General features: G+C 40.2%; 1 protein-coding gene across 2 annotated transcripts in view; it reads left to right on the top strand.

The window, feature by feature from the left end:
• Nucleotides 1-18288, top strand: part of ITGB6 (integrin subunit beta 6) — a 132151-nt gene that overhangs the window by 64034 nt on the left and 49829 nt on the right. For both annotated transcript variants that reach the window (XM_080669081.1, XM_080669082.1), the window contains 3 exons: nt 8749-8914; nt 10607-10768; nt 14322-14417. In XM_080669081.1, coding sequence (XP_080525207.1) covers nt 8749-8914; nt 10607-10768; nt 14322-14417 — 424 coding nt within the window. The remainder of the gene's footprint in view (nt 1-8748; nt 8915-10606; nt 10769-14321; nt 14418-18288) is intronic.

Raw genomic sequence — 18288 nt, forward strand, 5'->3', positions numbered from 1 at the left:
CTAATGCTTCTGGCCTTTTTTTAAAAAAAATCACAGAATGTTGCACCAGTCTAAAATTTCTATGTATTATGTCTTTCTCCTTCAACAAGCTTCAGTAGAGAGTCTAGTAGAACAATTCTATCTAGCATTACAAAGTGCTACCTCTGCCCCAGGGGTTTGTTTAAAATCATCTTTTCTGTCACAGGTCAGATCAGATGTAGTAACATAAAGTACAAAAATGATCATAGGGCCCCAACCGGTGTGGCTCAGTGGTTGAGCAATGACCCATGAACCAGGAGGTTACGGTTCAATTTCCGGTCAGGGCACATGCCCAGGTTGCTGGCTCGATCCCCAGAAGGGGACGTGCAGGAGGCAGCCAATCAATTTCTCTCTTTCATCATTAATGTTTCTATCTCTCTCTCCCTCTCTCTTCTTCTCTCTGAAATTAATTTTTAAAAATTTTTAATGACAATAGGGAACAATAGGTATAGAATGTTATCAGAAAAAAAAATTAAAATTAACAAACTTGAATGGCTCAGCTAAGCTGACAGCCCAGCATCTTGAATTAACAAGATCCTGACCTTAAGCAGGCTTCTAGAGAAAGAAAGCAGTCTGGCATTTTATAGCTTTGATTGCATTTCATTCATGCATTCATTTATTCATTCATCCATTCAACAAAAACTTACTGAGCTCCAACTATGTGCCAAGTATTGTGCTAGGCATGGGTTCCCTGGGAAAAAAGATCTGGGCCCCGTCCTCCAGGAGCTGAAACCCTTCGGGGAGCAGGCACAAGGTAAAGTGTGGTTAAGAACATGAGCTTTGGAGTCAGCGTGGAATAAGTCCAGATTCATCTACTCACTCCCAGTGACCCCGTAAGTGAATCATTTCACCTCTCAAAGCTTCAGTTTGGAATAACAGCTGATCACACAGAGTGGTTTTAAGGATTGGTGGAGGTAATGAAGGGAAGCATTTAGTACTGGGCTTGATATTGAAGCTCTAAATAAATGGCAGCTACTATCAATAACAGAGTATTATATATTAGATCTCTTGAAAGGTCAATATTTTTCTATTTTCTAAACTATTTCTTTATTCTTGTTGGCAAAATTACCATTAGTTAAACTTATATATAAAGGTGGGGTTTTTTTTTTGCTGCAACATACTTTTTCTTTTTCCATTACATCCTTAATTCTCCCAGTTTCTTTGTCCAGATACCTCCCCCCATACATATACACACCAAGAACTCAAACACTAAACACAAAAGTCAATCCTTTGATCAATCCAAACCTTGTAATTATGGAATAAAAATGTTATTTAGTAGAAAGGCAATAAGACGTAAGAGGAAAGAGCATGGAGTTTTTCAGATCTGGGTTTAAATTATAACCTTGGACAAAATCTTACTCTCTTTGAACTCGCTCTCTTCACCTTTAAATGGAAATAATAATATTCACTTTTTAGGGCAACCGTGAGAATTGAATGAGCTCAGAACATAACAAACATTCAAAAGTGTTAAATTTTCTTCCTGTCATCAACACTTAGTATCTTTAATAATTTTAATCTAGTGATTCTCAAACTTAAATCTCAAGACTCTCTTACACTCTTAAAATTTAAGACCTCCCCCCAAGAGCTTTAGACTGTGTAGTTTATATCTATTGATATTCAGTATGTTAGAAAACAAATATTAAAAAATCATTAGTTATTGATTTATTTGATAATTACAATAAGAAATGCACTGTATATTACTATAACACATCTTTTAAAAAAAACAACCCACTACTTTTTCTAAAACAAAAAGATTAGCCCTGTTTTCACATTTTTAAAAATATCTCAACATCTGATTTAATAAAAGACAGTTGGATTCTTATACCTGCTTCTGCATTTGATCTGTTGAGCTATTTTGTTTTGCTTAAATTCCATGAGGAAAGTCAAACATCACATATATAGTTAGAAAAGAGAGACACATTTAACAGCTTTTTCTCATGACTGTGGGTATTCTTCTCTGATACTACATTCAAACTAAACAAGAGATAAAAGTTAGTTTCAATATGGAATCTGAAACAATGTCAATGAACTTTTCATATTCTGTCACGTTAAAAGCCATTGGTCTGTCTTGCCCTTAGAATGGCTTTTACTAATGTGTGTGATTTTGTAATAAAATGCTTTGATCCTTTGAAAACCATTGCTTCACTGAGTTAGGCAGATCTTCCAAATTTCATGATACAATGTCAGAAACATCCCATTTGTTAATATCATCATCAATATCATCAGATATTTCTTAATGCATTGGGTAGCTATTAATCTCATAGGTGGCAGATAAAAGTTTTCCAAAATTCTAATTTTCAAACTACCTCAAATTTTATCTGTGGCTAATAACAAATACCGATGGTTGTTTTCCTTGAAATGACAACCTCACTTTCCTCATTTTTAAGAACACGTCTGCCAAATATCTAAGTTGGATTAATAGTGTGTCAAGCATCTTTCAGGTGAAGATGGTATTCTATATATATAAGAAAGGGGGCCAGTTTAGCTCAATCACAAAAGTGCTTTTCTACTATAAACATTTACTTTGGTGAGCAGCAGAAGTGCTGTATGCATATTTCTGTCTTGGTCATACAGAAAAATAAATTTTTAAACATGTTTTCAAGGGTGTAGACTTAATAAAATGAATAACGTTTACTGCCCCATCAAGGACAATCCAGTAAAAACTTGCATTTTAAAAGTTACTATAGTAAACTAGAGGCCCGGTGCACAAAATTTGTGCACTTGGGGAGGGGGTCCCTCAGCCCGGCCTGCACCCTCTCGGAGTCCGGAAGTCCTCAGGGGATGTCCAACTGACAGCTTGGGCCCGCTCCAATTGGACATCCTTAGTGCCACCGTGGAGGTGGGAGAGGCTCCTACCACCGCTGTGCTTGCCAGCCATAAGCCTGGCTTCTGGCTGAGTGGTGCTCCTCCTGTGGGAGCACCCTGACCATCAGGGGGCAGCTCCTGCGTTGAGTGTCTGCCCCCTGGTGGTCAGTGTGTGTCATAGTGACTGGTCATTCCACCGGCTCTCTGACATCCCCCCAGGGCAGTGGTCAGCAAACTCATTAGTCAAGAGAGCGGCAGGCAAACCGCGGCTCTCGAGCCACATGTGGCTCGCGAGCTGCAGTTTGCCAACCACTGCCCCAGGGGTTCCAGATTGTGAGAGGGCACAGACTAGGCCAAGGGACCCCACCAGTGCGCAATCAGGGCCGGGGTAGGATGTGGGAGGTTGGCCAGCGGGAAGGGACTGCAGGAGGGCTCCAGGGCATGTCCAACCTGTCTCACTCAGTCATGATTGGCAGGACCCTAGCAGCAAGCTAACCTACCGGTTGGAGCATCTGCCCCCTGGTGGTCAGTGCATGTCATAGCGAGCAGTTGAGTGGCCTTAGCATATCATTAGCATATTACACTTTGAACGAACAACCGATGACTGGACACTTAGCATATTAGGCTTTTATTATATAGGATGCTTGCTGGTGAAACTGTAAGAACAACTACGCAGCTTTGTGCCTTTATCTGTGCTGAGGCACTAGCAGTTCCGCTCACTGTTGCTTTTTCATCATCACTGCAAATGTCAACACAATGAAAAAGGCACATAACATTTTTTGTTATTGTGAAAGAGTTTGACCTTAAGACTCTGAAAGATCTTAGGGATGTCAGAGGGTCTGTGCACCGCACTTGTAAAACTTGTTTTAATCTAATCTGTAATGCTTTTTGGATTTTGCAAAGATTATATAGAAGGATCACACATTATTTAATTACTGAAAAGTTTCTGAAATAAATTTTCAGTAATAGAGAGATGGTCAAATAAACTATGATACATCTCATAACCATTAAAATTTATGTTTTCATTTTCTTGTTTACACTTTTACATAAAACCCAAATTTTCTTCAATGAAAATGCATTATTATTTGAATCAGGAGAAACTATATTATTCCAGAGATATCATTAGCCAAATGTAGACTCTGTGTGAAGTGATTTATGTAAGAAATGACACTAATGTTTAGGAAGCACTTATTCGGAAAGGCTCATTGTGCTGTGTATTTCACACATTTTATTTCATTCAAGCCTCACCATTATTCTATTAGGACCATAGATGCTATCTGTGGTCAACTCTTCAGAATTTCAATGACAGCCCATGCAAAATATTAAAAATAAGAGTTTAAGATTGCCTTCTGAGAGCTAACGTTGAATATAATGAATCAGAAAAAAAAATGAAAAGTACCCTGGAAGTGACAGGCTGGCTTCTGGGCCCACCAGGCCAGGTATCCTGTTATAGCTAAAAGAATGAACAGAATTGGTAGGTTAGGGGAGGGTGAAGAAACAGGGATCACAGGTGCAAGTATGGGCCACATTCAATCCAACAGCCTTAGCCAAGGCACTTATAATTTCTAGTCTCATTGGCTGTCCTAGGTTCCCAAACTTTTATTAGCTGACCACAGATCAGGGTGACCAGGAGCATCCATTGTGGAGATGTCTATATTGGGATGTCTCAAACTGTACCAGTCAGTGCTGGGGTCTTCCAATTTTCCTTATTCTGAACCCTGAGGACACATCAAATTATGACCTGCTTTCTGTGAAAGTCTACTGATAGTAAGAAAATGACTACCCTTGCAGACAGCAGTATTCTGGTCCCAATAGAACTCCATTACTATGTATGAATGAATCCATAGTCATTCTAATTTGTACACACAATTGATTCTCATTATTCAAAACAGTCTTGTTGTGTAGTCTCCTTGAACACTGAATTAGCAAATGTTAAACCATTGCTCCTAGAGGAAACACAAGGTTAGGTTCCTGTGAGCCTCTTCTCACGTTTTTCTTTTTTTAAATAAATCTTTATTGTTCAGATTATTACAAGTGTTCCTCTTTTTTTTCCCCCATAGCTCCCCTCCACCTGATTCCCCACCCCACCCCATGCCCTTACCCCCTGCCACTGTCTTCATCCATAGGTGTAAGATTTTTGTCCAATCTCTTCCCGCACCCCTCACACTCCCGTCTCCCTGAGAATTGTCAGTCCACTCCCTTTCTATGCCCCTGATTCTATTATATTCATCAGTCCATTCTGTTCATCAGATTTTTTATTCACTTGATTTTTAGATTCACTTGTTGGTAAGTATGTATTTGTTGTCATTTTGTTGTTCATAATTTTTATCTTTACCTTTTTCTTCTACTTCCTCTTCTTAAAGAATACCCTTCAGCATTTCATATAATCCTGGTTTGGTGGTGATGAACTCCTTTAGCTTTTTCTTATCTGTGAAGCTCTTTATCTGACCTTCAATTCTGAATGATAGCTTTGCTGGGTAGAGTAATCTTGGTTGTAGGTTCTTGCTGTTCATCACTTTGAATATTTCTTGCCACTCCCTTCTGGCCTGTCTAGTTTCTGTTGAGAAATCAGCTGACAGTCGTATGGGTACTCCCTTGTAGGTAACTAACTGTTTTTCTCTTGCTGCTTTCAAGATTCTCTCTTTGTCTTTTGCCCTTGGCATTTTAATTATGATGTGTCTTGGTGTGGTCCTCTTTGGATTCCTCTTGTTTGGGGTTCTCTGCACTTCCTGGACTTGTAAGTCTATTTCTTTCACCAGGTAGGGAAAGTTTTCTGTCATTATTTCTTCTAATAGGTTTTCAATATTTTGCTCTCTCTCTTCTTCTGGCACCCCAATAATTTGGATGTTGGTATGCTTGAAGTTGTCCCAGAGGCTCCTTACACTATCTTCATATTTTTGGATTTTTTTTTCTTTTTGTTTTTCTGGTTGAGTGTTTTTTGTTTCCTCATATTTCAGATCTTTGGTTTGATTCTTGGGGTCCTTTGATCTACAGTTGAATTTCTGTATATTTTTTATTTCAGACAGTGTATGCTTAATTTCTGACTGGTCCTTTTCCATTTTTTTGGCATTCTCATTAAGGTCCTTGAAGGTCTCACTAAGCTCCTCGGAGGTCTCATCAAGTTTCTCGGCAGTTTTTAGAAGATTCTTGAGTAACCTTATAAATGTGGTTTTGAACTCTATGTCCAGTAGTTTGCTTTCCTCCATTTCTTTCATTTGTGACATGTTTCTTTGTCTCCGCATTTTGCTGCTTCCCTGTGTTTATGGAGTGGTTTTCTGTGGTAGGTGACCAGTGGTTCAGCCTATCATCACCTGAGGTGGACATTCTTGGTGCACCCCTTTGTGGGCTGAGTGCAAAGTCTTGGTATAGTTAAGCCTTGATTGTTGTTTGTACACTGGGAGGAATTGACCTCCAGGCCAATTGGCTGTGAGGACCCGCTGTGTCTATAATGGAAGAACTGCTGTGCTGGAGACACACTTAGGGGGCAGGACTTGCTTCAGTGGGGCTTTGGTGCTCACTGAGTCTGCCTCTTGAATGTGTCACTTATGGATGTGAGGAGTTGAAATCTGGTGTCATCTCACACTGACCACTAGATACACTGGCTTCTGGATCTCCAATGGGGTGCAGGTCAGCTACTGTCTGAGGCCACCCAGCAGGAGCTACAGCGAGAACTACAGTTTTCTCCTCTTTGCTTGGGGTTTGGAGGTTTTGGAGCTGTCTGACCAGAGCTGCAGTTTGTTAGGTTAAGCTGTGATAGGGCAGACCATTTATATGCAAAAGCCGCTGCATGGAGCTTGGGTGGGTTTGTAGATTGTGCGGGGCAGGGTCTCAGGGAGTCACTAGGCTAGGGCGTGGCAAAGAGCGATGGCTGCCAGTCAGCCATCTCTGCGTCTCTGCGTTTCCAAGTCCCTCGTCCTGTGCCCCAGCGCAGTAAACAATGATTGCTGTGCGTACCTCTGCAAGAAAGCCACCCTCACTTTCCAACCCGATGGCAGACACTCCAGCTTCTCCCCATAGGAGTTTGGGTCCCCAGCATCTTCCCAGAAACTGGAGTTTGGAGTAATCAGGAGCTTGTCTCCCTTCGGGTTGAAAAAAAGCAGTGCACCCAGTCACCCGCCACCAGCCCGATTCGCGCACCTCTGTACCTCATCTTTTCAGCGCTTGTGCATGTCTCAATGCTCTTTTCTCTTTTCTTCTAGTTGTAGAACTTCCACTCAGCCAGCTTTCCAGTGGTTCTGGGTGATAGGCGTTTTGTCTATTAGTTGTAGTTTTGAAATTGTTGTGCAAGGCAGCAGTTTAGGTGTTTACCTATGCTGCCATCTTGGTTCTCTCTCCCTCTTGTCATGTTTTCACCAACTGATCAATATATAATTTTGTTTTCTGTGTGTAACACTCTATTTAATATATATTATTGATTCATTAACATTGAATTCACAGCCAACAACTGCTATCACTCATGCTAGAGCAAAGCATATCTAATACACTTACGTTCTCCATAAGGCATATCACAGCCTTGCACTTAGGAACACTAGACAGCCCTTCAGCGCCACACTGGAGGGCCCATCTAAATAGCAAAATCACCAATGAAAAGCACAAGAATGCAAAAGACATGGCACCAAATAGACCCTGGAAAGGACACCTGTTTATAGCATGAAAGCTAAAGCAAGAAGACAAAGCCTTGTTTGACCTCAGTTGGGAACATGTGTATCAGGTGATTCAATTATTTGGCCACTCTATGCATTCACATGAATGACTGAGAAAGTAGTGAGAGTATTGATTTGGGAGTTACAAAGAAATTTTAGCAAGTAGGTGAGTTTGCAGATATGGAATTATGAATGATGAGGATTGGCTGTATACCTCAGACAGATGAACTTGGTGAACAGGAGCCTGACCCTGCAAGATGTACTGGCTCTATCTGTGTTGACAAGACAGGCTTCTGAACCTGCAAAGCTGTCAACCAGCTCTCCCCAGACAGCACACCACAACCTCATGGGAGCTATACCTTTTGTCTCTACTACACCAGTGTTTCTCAAGCTTTACAATAACAGATTTCTGAGCCCACCCCTAACATTTCTAACTCAGTAGGTCAGGAGTAGTACTACAGATTTTGCACTTATGACAAGTGATGTTACTGGTCCAGGGGCCTCACTTTAAGAACCTTTGCTCTGTACTATTATCTCCATTCTATAAATGAAAACCTAAAACTCAGATTGCTGAGTAACTTGCTCCAAGCCTTATGCACAGTTACTAACTGGCTTTCTGAATAAGATGTGGCTGAATTTATGATCAGCTTTTTCTGTTCTACTGTAATATTTGGGGGCAGATATCCTAACATGACATTTTCCCCATATGTAAACTGTATTAAGTGTGGTTTTATTTCTGTTCAGTCATAGTAGAGTTGGGATCTAGAACGAAGAGCCCTGCTCTGGTTTTTGGGCCATTGGCAGCAGGGCTGGGAGTGCAGGAGGGAGTAGAGGAGGAAGAAGAAAGGTTTCACTCTCAGCCTTGCTACAGGGTGACTCATACCTGTCATCAAGTATGAGTCACCCTGTAATAAGGCTGAGAGTGGTGGTGGATTTGGGTTGAGAGGCAATAGAAGGTAATGATTACACACACACACACACACACACACACACACAAACAAACACACACAGGTATGGAGAGTTTGATCATCTGATTACCTGTTATCTGAGCTTGAGCCAGTGTAAGATACAGTGATCTCTAAGTGTTAGCTAATATGATTAATTTGGAAGGGGTGGGTGGGAAATGATAACAACCTTAGCAGTGAGACTCATAGCCAAGTTAGAGTCAGGCTCTTCAGGAAAATTCATTATCATGTAAGAAAATGTTGCCAGACTATTAGATCTATTACTTGTGTGTTATATCATATTTCATCAAGAATCTTTTCACATTTTGCTTTTGTAGTAGTATTCCATACTTCTGCTTACCTACATTTGGATTCAAGCACATTTTGCCATTGACAAATGATGCTGAAAGATTCAATGAAATTGTGAAGAATCAGAAAATTTCTGCTAACATTGACACACCTGAGGGTGGATTTGATGCAATTATGCAAGCTGCTGTGTGTAAGGTATGAGGAGGGGAAGTGTATTTTACTCTGATAATACAAATTCCATCTCTTATTAACACATCTGCTTTGAAACACTTGGCTAACTTAATCTTTACTTCCCATATTTCTACATTTGATATTTTTATTAAAACAGAATCTCTGTAAAATCTTTCATTCAGTCATGTTACAATGGGACAGTTTTATGCCTAATATTTGGGTATCCTAATAAAATTGTATATGTCTTGGGGAAATTTTACTACAAGTCATGTGTGATTAATTTTCAAAAATTTAAATCAGATTAGTTTTTTAGTTAATCATGGTAAAAAATCAAAGGCAGAAGTCATTTAAAAAGTAAAGATGACCTGAATCAGTATAAATCTCTACATATGAATAGATATCTATTGTTTTGAACTAACAAAATAAGCATCCAAAGCAGGGGTGGGCAAACTTTTTGACTCGAGGGCCACAATGGGTTCTTAAACTGGACCGGAGGGCCGGAACAAAAGCATGGATGGAGTGTTTGTGTGAACTAATATAAATTCAAAGTAAAGGAGTGGAGGGGAGAGCAAGAGAACCGGATAGAACAGCCAGATCTGGCCTGCGGGCCGTAGTTTGCCCATGGCTGATCCAAAGCCACACGATCTCTACAACAGTGCAGGAACATCACTTGTCCTTGACAGTCAGCAACGTATCCACAGGAATCATTTTTCTGTCTTCAGGTGATAGCTCTTTGTGGAAAATATCAGGAAATTGACAGGCTGAAGCTCCTAGAAGGTGGGAGAACCAGGGAATTAGGGAAGGAAGGAGAAGGAGGAGGAGGAGGAGGAGGAGGAGGAGGAGGAGAAGGAGGGATGGTACAGCCAGGATGAGCTTTTGTACCACTAATTCCAGGACTACTGTTAACTGAAGGGGAGAGCTCTGCTAAGAAACAGCCAATAGCCCCTGACCGGTTTGGCTCAGTGGATAGAGTGTTGGCCTGCGGACTGAAAGGTCCTGGGTTCGATTCCAGTCGAGGGCATGTACCTTGGTTGCGGGCACATCCCCAGTAGGAGGTGTGCAGGAGGCAGCTGATCGATGTTTCTCTCTCATCGATGTTTCTGACTCTCTATCCCTCTCCCTTCCTCTCTGTAAAAAATCAATAAAATATATTTTTTTTAAAAAAAGCAACAGCCAATAGACCACTTTAATTGGCAGTACCTTGAGGCAATATTTTGATAAGCAATTCTTATCCTTCTATTATGTTTGTAATTTGTGGGTGATACAGTAGAAAGAGAAATATGTGCTTAAATGTTGGGTGACAGTTGAATAAAACAGGCTTACTCAGGTTCCATTTTGTGCTGCATTCTGCCTAGTTTTGCTTCATCTTGGATTTAGGATAATCTATGACCTCCCTCCCCTCATTTTTCTGGTACATTGAAAATGGACAGTAAAAATAACCATGTAAAAGTTGGGATCAACTGAATATTGATTGTAGTGGAACTATTTTTTTTCTGAAGTATAGATCATCTGAAAATGCTATCCAGAAAGAAACAAACATCACAGAAATTTTGTGTTTTTAATACATTAATATTTCGACTCACAATAGATGAAAATGGCTGAAATAGACCAGCAATACAATTTTTATATTCTGAATATGTCCAATAATAATTGATTCACTCTCAATAAACGCCTGCCTCTATCCAATGCAATCCAAATGTTTCTCTCTCACTGAAGGAAAAAATCGGCTGGAGGAATGACACCCTCCATCTCCTGGTCTTTGTGAGCGACGCCGATTCTCATTTTGGAATGGACAGCAAATTGGCAGGCATCGTCATTCCTAACGATGGACTCTGTCACCTGGACAGCAAGAATGAGTACTCCATGTCAACCGTCTTGGTGTGTAATCTGCACTCTACATTGTTTTCAGGGCTATAAGAAGGCAAATGAAGCAATAATGGCTGTAGGACATAGGATAACCCACACTTGGTGCACACAGTACATTTCCTGATTTGATATGAGTAGATTTCCCTGTCTCAATCCTCACCACCCTCAGGGGTTCCCAGAGGAGCACAGGTGGGTGGTGGAATTATGTAATAAGTTTGGATCTGTTATAACCCAGATGACCCCAGAACCTCCTGATTTTTCAAAGAGCCGGAGGCCAGCAAAAAGCAGCAAAGTCAGTTCATTCTGTTCCCAACCACAGCCCCAGAAAGGTGGGCTCAGACCAAAACAGTCGTCACCCAGGAGTTACTGTGAATGATGGGCCCAGTGCATGCTCCCTAAATAAGGCCATGCTTTCCCAGACCAGGGGCTCTATGGGAACTATTAGTCAAGTACTGCTTGCTCGGTGTGTATTCACATTTGGCATATTTTTTGTCATTTAAAAAATGCTGGTGCCATGCAATGGAAAAACATACTTGACTTTTTAAAACAAAGTAAAATTTTCAGAGTTCCTTCAATGTACATTATCTCATTCAATTCTCACCAGAATCCTATGTATCTAACTGCTTTCCTTGAACAGACCATGAAGCTGCCATGTGTGTGCGTATGCTATTTCCTCTGTCTGGAATGCTCTTCCATCCTAGGCTGCTGAGAAACTTAATTATTCTTTAAACCCAGATTGATCATGGCTGCTCCCAAGGGGCCCTTTTTGACCTCTGCTGGGCCAGGTAGTGATCTCCTCTCACTCGCTCCCATACCTAGATGTCTTCTTGCCCATCACTGTGTGGAAATGTGTTTGCTCATGTCTGTCTCTGTTTGTTTAATGTGTGCTCCTCAGGGCCAGGAGGGCCTGGAATGCAGTGGGTGCCGACTAATTTAAGAAATAGAATTGAATTATGAAGCAACAAGCTGAGAAAGTTATATTATCCCCATTTAATATATTGGACAGCAAGAATATTATATTATCCCCATTTAATATGCCTCAGAGAATTTAAGTGACTTCTTAAAACGACTATGCTGTAGAAGTGTATGCAGTGGAGAGAAAGAGAAAGAGAAAAAAGTTAAAGATGAAGATGAAGATGAAGAGAAAGAGAAAGAGAAAGAAAGAGAAAGAAAAAGGAAAAGAGAAAGAGAAAGAAAGAAAGAGAAAGAGAAAGTGGGAGAGAAAGAAAGAGAAAGAATAAGAATAAGAAAGAGAATGAGAAAGAGAAAGGAAAAGAAAGAGAAAGAGAATGACAAAGAGAAAGGGAAAGAATGAGAAAGAGAAAGAAAAAGAGGAAGAATTCTAATTTCAAATGGAAAAATACTATTCTCCAAAAAAAGAATTCAGTGAGATGATGCATATAAATGCTTAATACAGTGCTGCCAATTAATTTTTAAAAATCTAATGGTTCACAAATACCTGCTACCATTTCTTGCCTAAATTTCTAAACTTCAACATGAATATTTTCTCCTAACTTTTGATCAATAGTATTCCCCATGCTTATATATTCTTTAATCATATAAACTGCCTTTCCATATTACAAGGTCAATGAGGTAGCCAAATTTTGTCTTTTAGCCAACAAGGAGCAAGAAATTGTGAGAAGTGAGTCTGCTCCACACCATTTTTGCAATTATTGAAATGTCCCTAATAGAATCTTGGAAAAAGTAGGACCATAGAAGCAAACATTACCTGTTGCTTAATATGACCTTCTCATCTAATAAATGTTCAATTAATTCTTGCTGAGTTTCTACAAATGCACAGAAGCCATGAACTATTTCTGTGTCTGCCTGTAACATAGCTCCCTGCGCCCTTTGAGCACTTCCTATGCACACAACACTGGGCCAGGCTCGAGGAGACATAAAGTAATAAGACATGGTACCTGGCTTTGAGGAGCTTACAAGATAATTGTGTGGGAACTAAGCCAATTGATGTGGAGCAAATAGAAAATCATGTTCCCCCATCTAGGAAGGGCTACATGGTATGATTCTGATTACACATGCACAGCAGTTGAAAGGTTTGAGAACCTGTAGAGATAAGGAGGGGTCAGCATTGGAGAAATTCATGCTTCAGGGTGAAGGATGCTTAGTGTTTGGGCAGTTGAACAGCCGAGGAGACTGAAAATGTCAGACTCAGGAAGATTTATATTATCTGGATTTTATCAATATCTACTAATAAAAATCCAAATGATGTGGAAAGCATGTATTACACAGCCAGATTTGCCATGGGGTCATTTACCTAAAGTGCTGAGAGCATATGAACACACCACACCAGTATACAGTGTCTCTCCACTTTGGCTGATTTCAGAACCATCGACAAATTCTTAATTTGTTTGCAGGCTACTCTTTCACTTGCATTTCCTCTTTCTTCATGATCCACATTTGGATTCATGTAAGAGGCAACTGTGCTGTGTGTTCTTCAGCCTGGGAAAATAGTGGCCATCTTCAGATCTGATAATAAATGGCTTCTTTACTTTTTAAAGTATCCTATCACTTGGGAATGATGTGCCAATGGAATAGAAGTGCAATGTGTTTTCAACTGTCCTGTAAAAACATCGAAGGGCCCTGGCTGGTTTGGCTCAGTGGATAGAGCGTCAGCCTGCAGACTGAAGGGTCCGGGGTTTGATTCCCGCCAAGAGCACATGTCCAGGTTGTGGGCTCGATCCCCCATAGGGGGCATGTAGGAGGCAGCCAATCAATGATTCCCTCTCATCATTGATGTTTCTATCTCTCTCTTCCTCTCCCTTCCTCTCTAAAATCCTCAGAGGGAAGGTAGGGGTGGGTGGGGGTAGGGGGAAAGATCAACCAAAGGACTTGTATGCATGCATATAAGCCTAACCAATGGACATAGACAACAGGGGGGTGAGGGCATGAGTGGGAGGGATGGAGGGTAATGGGGGGATAAGGACACACATGTAATAGCTTAATCAATAAAGCAATTTTAAAAAACAACATCACAGGGTCCCATAAAACTAATTAGTGGCATCAAAAAGATAATAAGACCAAACCCAGGAACTGGTATAGGAATCTCAAATCTGACAGACATGGGAATTGCAGTGTGCCATTCCTCAGCCTCAGCCCACTTCATGCAATTGCAGGACCAGTTTCAGAGTTCCAAGAGCCACCCAGTCCCATCCTTCATAGTCTAACTACCTCTCTCTCCTCTAACATTCCCTCTAACTGGAGACTGTGTGGCTCTTAGAAGAGGAAATGTGAAAATATGGCCCACTCCTCATTATTAAATACATTTCAAATGATCTCCTTAGAAGTAACAGACCATAAAAACTCCATAAGTTATTGACAGGCACTGATTTAGGAATTCATTGGATTTACAAGATTTAGGAAGTTATTATTAAACAAATTAACTAAATAATGCTAATTGTGTATTTGTTTACTTAGAGTGACAGATACAATAATGCCTATGAGCATTGAAATGTCAAACTCATTAAGATATCTGAAAGAAAGATTCTTTTCTTTATTTTGCATGTTTTTCTTAAGATGATACTTAAAATCTATATATTAATTTTAGGAATATCCAACAATTGGACAACTCATTGACAAACTGGTGCAAAATAACGTGTTACTGATCTTTGCCGTAACCCAAGAACAAGTACATTTATATGAGGTAAGCAAACAATGCAGGAAATTCTTTCAGGGGCACTATTCAACATGAAACTTTAACATTAACCCTGTGAATTTAACACAGGGGATGCCATTAGAAAATCATTAACATGTGCCAGCTAAACTGGATACTTGGCAAAGTGGACTCAGTTACTGTTTGCTATGTAAATTATAAATACAGCAGTGCAGAGAGGAGTGGGGGACAAAGCTGTGATGAAACAAGGAAGAAAGAGTTGTGGGAATGAAAAGGTAAGTGAAAGAGGGACCACCTACCTAATGAAAAATTAGTCTATATTTCCTTGAACTATTTCACATGATAAGGAAGGAATCAACAGAAAGCAGAGAAAATTATGAGAATGGGAGGAGAATTGACTTTAAATTCTCTGACATTTGCAAATTAGACACATAAAAATATATGTAAGCAGAGACACAATTCAAGCTATTGAGGAGTGAAAAGTTGAAAGAAAAAGTTGTTAAATTGGGCCAAAACATTATTTCCCCCTTAAAGCAGCTGGTCTGCAGTTCAAGTTTTGGGATGGAAGCACCACGTACAGAAAAAGAATGGTTTCCATTAGATGAAATAATGTTTGGAAACCAATGCATAAACTATAAAATGCTTGTGCAAAGTCAAAAGATTTCTGTGGTTTCTTTTCAGCCTAAGGAAAACAGTGTGCCAACATGTTATGAAATGGGATACTAGCAAATGATCTATTCCTAATGAGCAATGCCACAGAGAAGTAAGTAGTCTGCAGCCTGGGCGCTGGAAAATGTAGAGGAAATAGGTGTACAATTAAATTGTTTCTGACTTCTATGCGGAAGCTTCAAACACACCTAAATTCAGAGTCTGATCTCCCATTCTGTTTGAAAGGACCTCTTAACAAGCTTGGTGACTTAAAAGGGCTCAGAAAACTCTGAGATTATTTCACAGAGGCTTTGATTAAATGCCACTCAGTGCTAAGGACCGCACAGCCCATGAACTTGCATCAGGTTCTGTAGAAGGGATTCAGGAGGAGATTCTATCTTGCATTTTGAATGAGAGGAGGGTATTGTACTCCAGGTGAGATTGCCTTCTGCTGAAAACCAGGGAAGTCCCTTGCAATCAAGCTGCATACCCAAGGCCTTTGTTCTACTCAGAGACCACGTGGGTTCACATGATCTGGGCATTTTCTTAGGGCTCTTTAGCATGTGATACTTGTTGCCAATGGTTTTAAGTAGTAGAGCTGCAATACACAAATACAATAGTGAGTCTATTCTACCTTTGATCCTTAAGGCTAGCATGAGAGGACCCTGGGGGTCTCAACACCTCCTCCACAGCAGGGCTCCTGTTTAGAAGTGAGAGGAGGGGTTGCAAAAAAAGAACTTTTCTTAAAAGGAGAGTCAGGGAAACACGACTGATGATCATGAACATAAACACCCATAACTCATGTTGGTAATAGTTTTTAAGACTCACAATTCATTTATACAGCTCCTCAAAACTGCTATTAAAAAGACAGAGGAAGGTGAAAAATAATTATATGGCAAAACAGAACCTATCGGGTTTAAGCTAGTTGCATCCTCCATTCTCCCGTTGCAAAGAAAATGATCATTTCCATGGAAAACACCAGATTAGAGCCTGCCTCTAATGTAACAGCAGGGCATTTATTTTGACTGCCTACTAATCTCATTATGAGACGAATTTATGTTCTGTCAGGATCTGTGGTCTTTACCATCCAGGTTCTGCTAAATTCAAAGGGACATTTTCAGGGAGCCATGCAGGGGACCAGGTCAGCAGCCCACTCTGTGACTCCAGTCCTTTCGTGATTTTATTTTTATTTTATTGGACTCGCCATTCCATTTGCATCAGTGGGCCAGGCGGCAATCTGGTCTGAAGATAATGACAGCATCATTGCACTTCTCTGAAGGCTTCACACAGCATGAAAATGCTGATGTCTTGTTTTATTGATAATGAAAACTGAAAATAGACCAATAATGACCTGTGTTGCTTTTCTATTTAAATCTCTTAGATTTAAATGTGTACAGGAAACCCTGTGCAAACTGATGTTTGGATAGCTGTAATAGAAGAAACATAACTACCAAAGAATAACTGAAAAATAAAACCAGTGCTAGGATTAATAAAGCCACTAAGTGGTTGAATCTAATGGAAATTCCAGAGGGCAGATTGCTTGCCCCAGTGCTGTGTTAAGCATAATTATGTGCATGCATCCCTGGCAGGGGATGGGCCAGGTTCAATGACACCCTGTCTTGCAGCAAATAAGATTTATGTTGCCCATTCGTACGATGCAGGGGAAAAGGACTATTTTTTCAGTAATTTTGTTAAGATGCTTTGGACTGCCCAGGTGTGCAGTGTTGCTGCACTTTGTGGTAACAGCGATGAGCAAACAATGGAAAGGATGGAGTAAGCAGTTTCACCTCAGTTCAATATGACTGCGATGTGCACCCCCAGACTCCGGCAAACAGATGATTTTGAACAAACTGATTATTATGAATAGTTTCCTGTTTGTCCAATTACAGGGTTCAAAAGATAATGATAGATAATAGACTGAGCAGTAGGTAGTATATTATATTCTAGTGCTAAATACCATTTTGATGCAGGATTTAATTATCCAAGCTTAAAAAAAAATGTTTTAACCTCCTCTGTTGTTTTCAAACGTTTACTTTTAATTTACATTAAGATAGTATCAGGCTACTAAACCCCAACTATCTAATTTTACTAGTCTTTCCTTTCTAGTGAGATACTGAGTTAAAAAGCAATTAAATCAGTATTCTGTACTACATTGTAAAATCATATTATTAATCACCTGGCATTATTTGCAAGATTTTAAAATAGCCTATATCCGTGGTCGGCAAACTGCGGCTCGTGAGCCACATGCGGCTCTTTGGCCCCTTGAGTGTGGCTCTTCCACAAAATACCACGGCCTGGGAGAGTCTATTTTGAAGAAGTGGCATTAGAAGAAGTTTAAGTTTAAAAAATTTGGCTCTCAAAAGAAATTTCAATCGTTGTACTGTTGATATTTGGCTCTGTTGACTAATGAGTTTGCCAACCACTGGCCTATATCTTGCAAAATGTCTACATCTACCTGGAAAATGTGAGTTTTGTGAAGTTAATAACGATAATTATTATATGACCTGGTATTTATGATGCAATATTGAAACATAGCACTTGGGAAGTAAACAAGATATATTGGCAATAGACACATCCAGTTTAGTCAGTAACACCTATGACCACTAATTGACATACCTATGGTTATCAGGACAGAGTGATGTGTCTAAAGCATGGGGACAGGGGACCCAAGCAGGTTTTTATACCATCACAGGACCCTTCTCTCTGGAGGAAAAAAGCCCTCGATTATTAGCTCTTTAAGGAGAAAGCAGAGTCTTGCTCTTCTATCTGTTTAGGCCAATTCTCCGTATACAGTAGATTCTCAGTATTTGTTAAGTGAATTCTTTAAAAATTGCAATGCAAGCACCTTATCTTTTCTCAAAAGGAGTCAAAGTTTCTAAATAAGGACTTGGAGTTTTGGGTGACAAATACCTGTCACGGTTGAGGGAGCCCACGTACAAGAGCAGGCAGGGGTGCCTGACCTTTGTTACTGCCATCCCTGCAGCCCGGGCTACCCCATCGCCCTCCTCTTCCACTTTGACCCAGAGGCACCAGAGAGGAAAGAAGTACTTTGCCATCAGTCTTAGTACCAAATTGTTGGAAAAGCTCCAGAGCCTCCTTACTAGGCCATGAAAGGAAACCCCTGAGCAATTGCCCTCTTGATGGTCATCATATCTAAAAAAAAAAAAAGCATGAAGAGTAGCCACAATATGCTCTGAGCCTGATGTTCTCTTGTAGCTTGTGAAATGTATCGACCATATATGAGTCTCAGTTT

Source organism: Plecotus auritus (assembly GCF_963455305.1).
Source record: "Plecotus auritus genome assembly, chromosome: 5".
NCBI classification, from domain to species: domain Eukaryota; kingdom Metazoa; phylum Chordata; class Mammalia; order Chiroptera; family Vespertilionidae; genus Plecotus; species Plecotus auritus.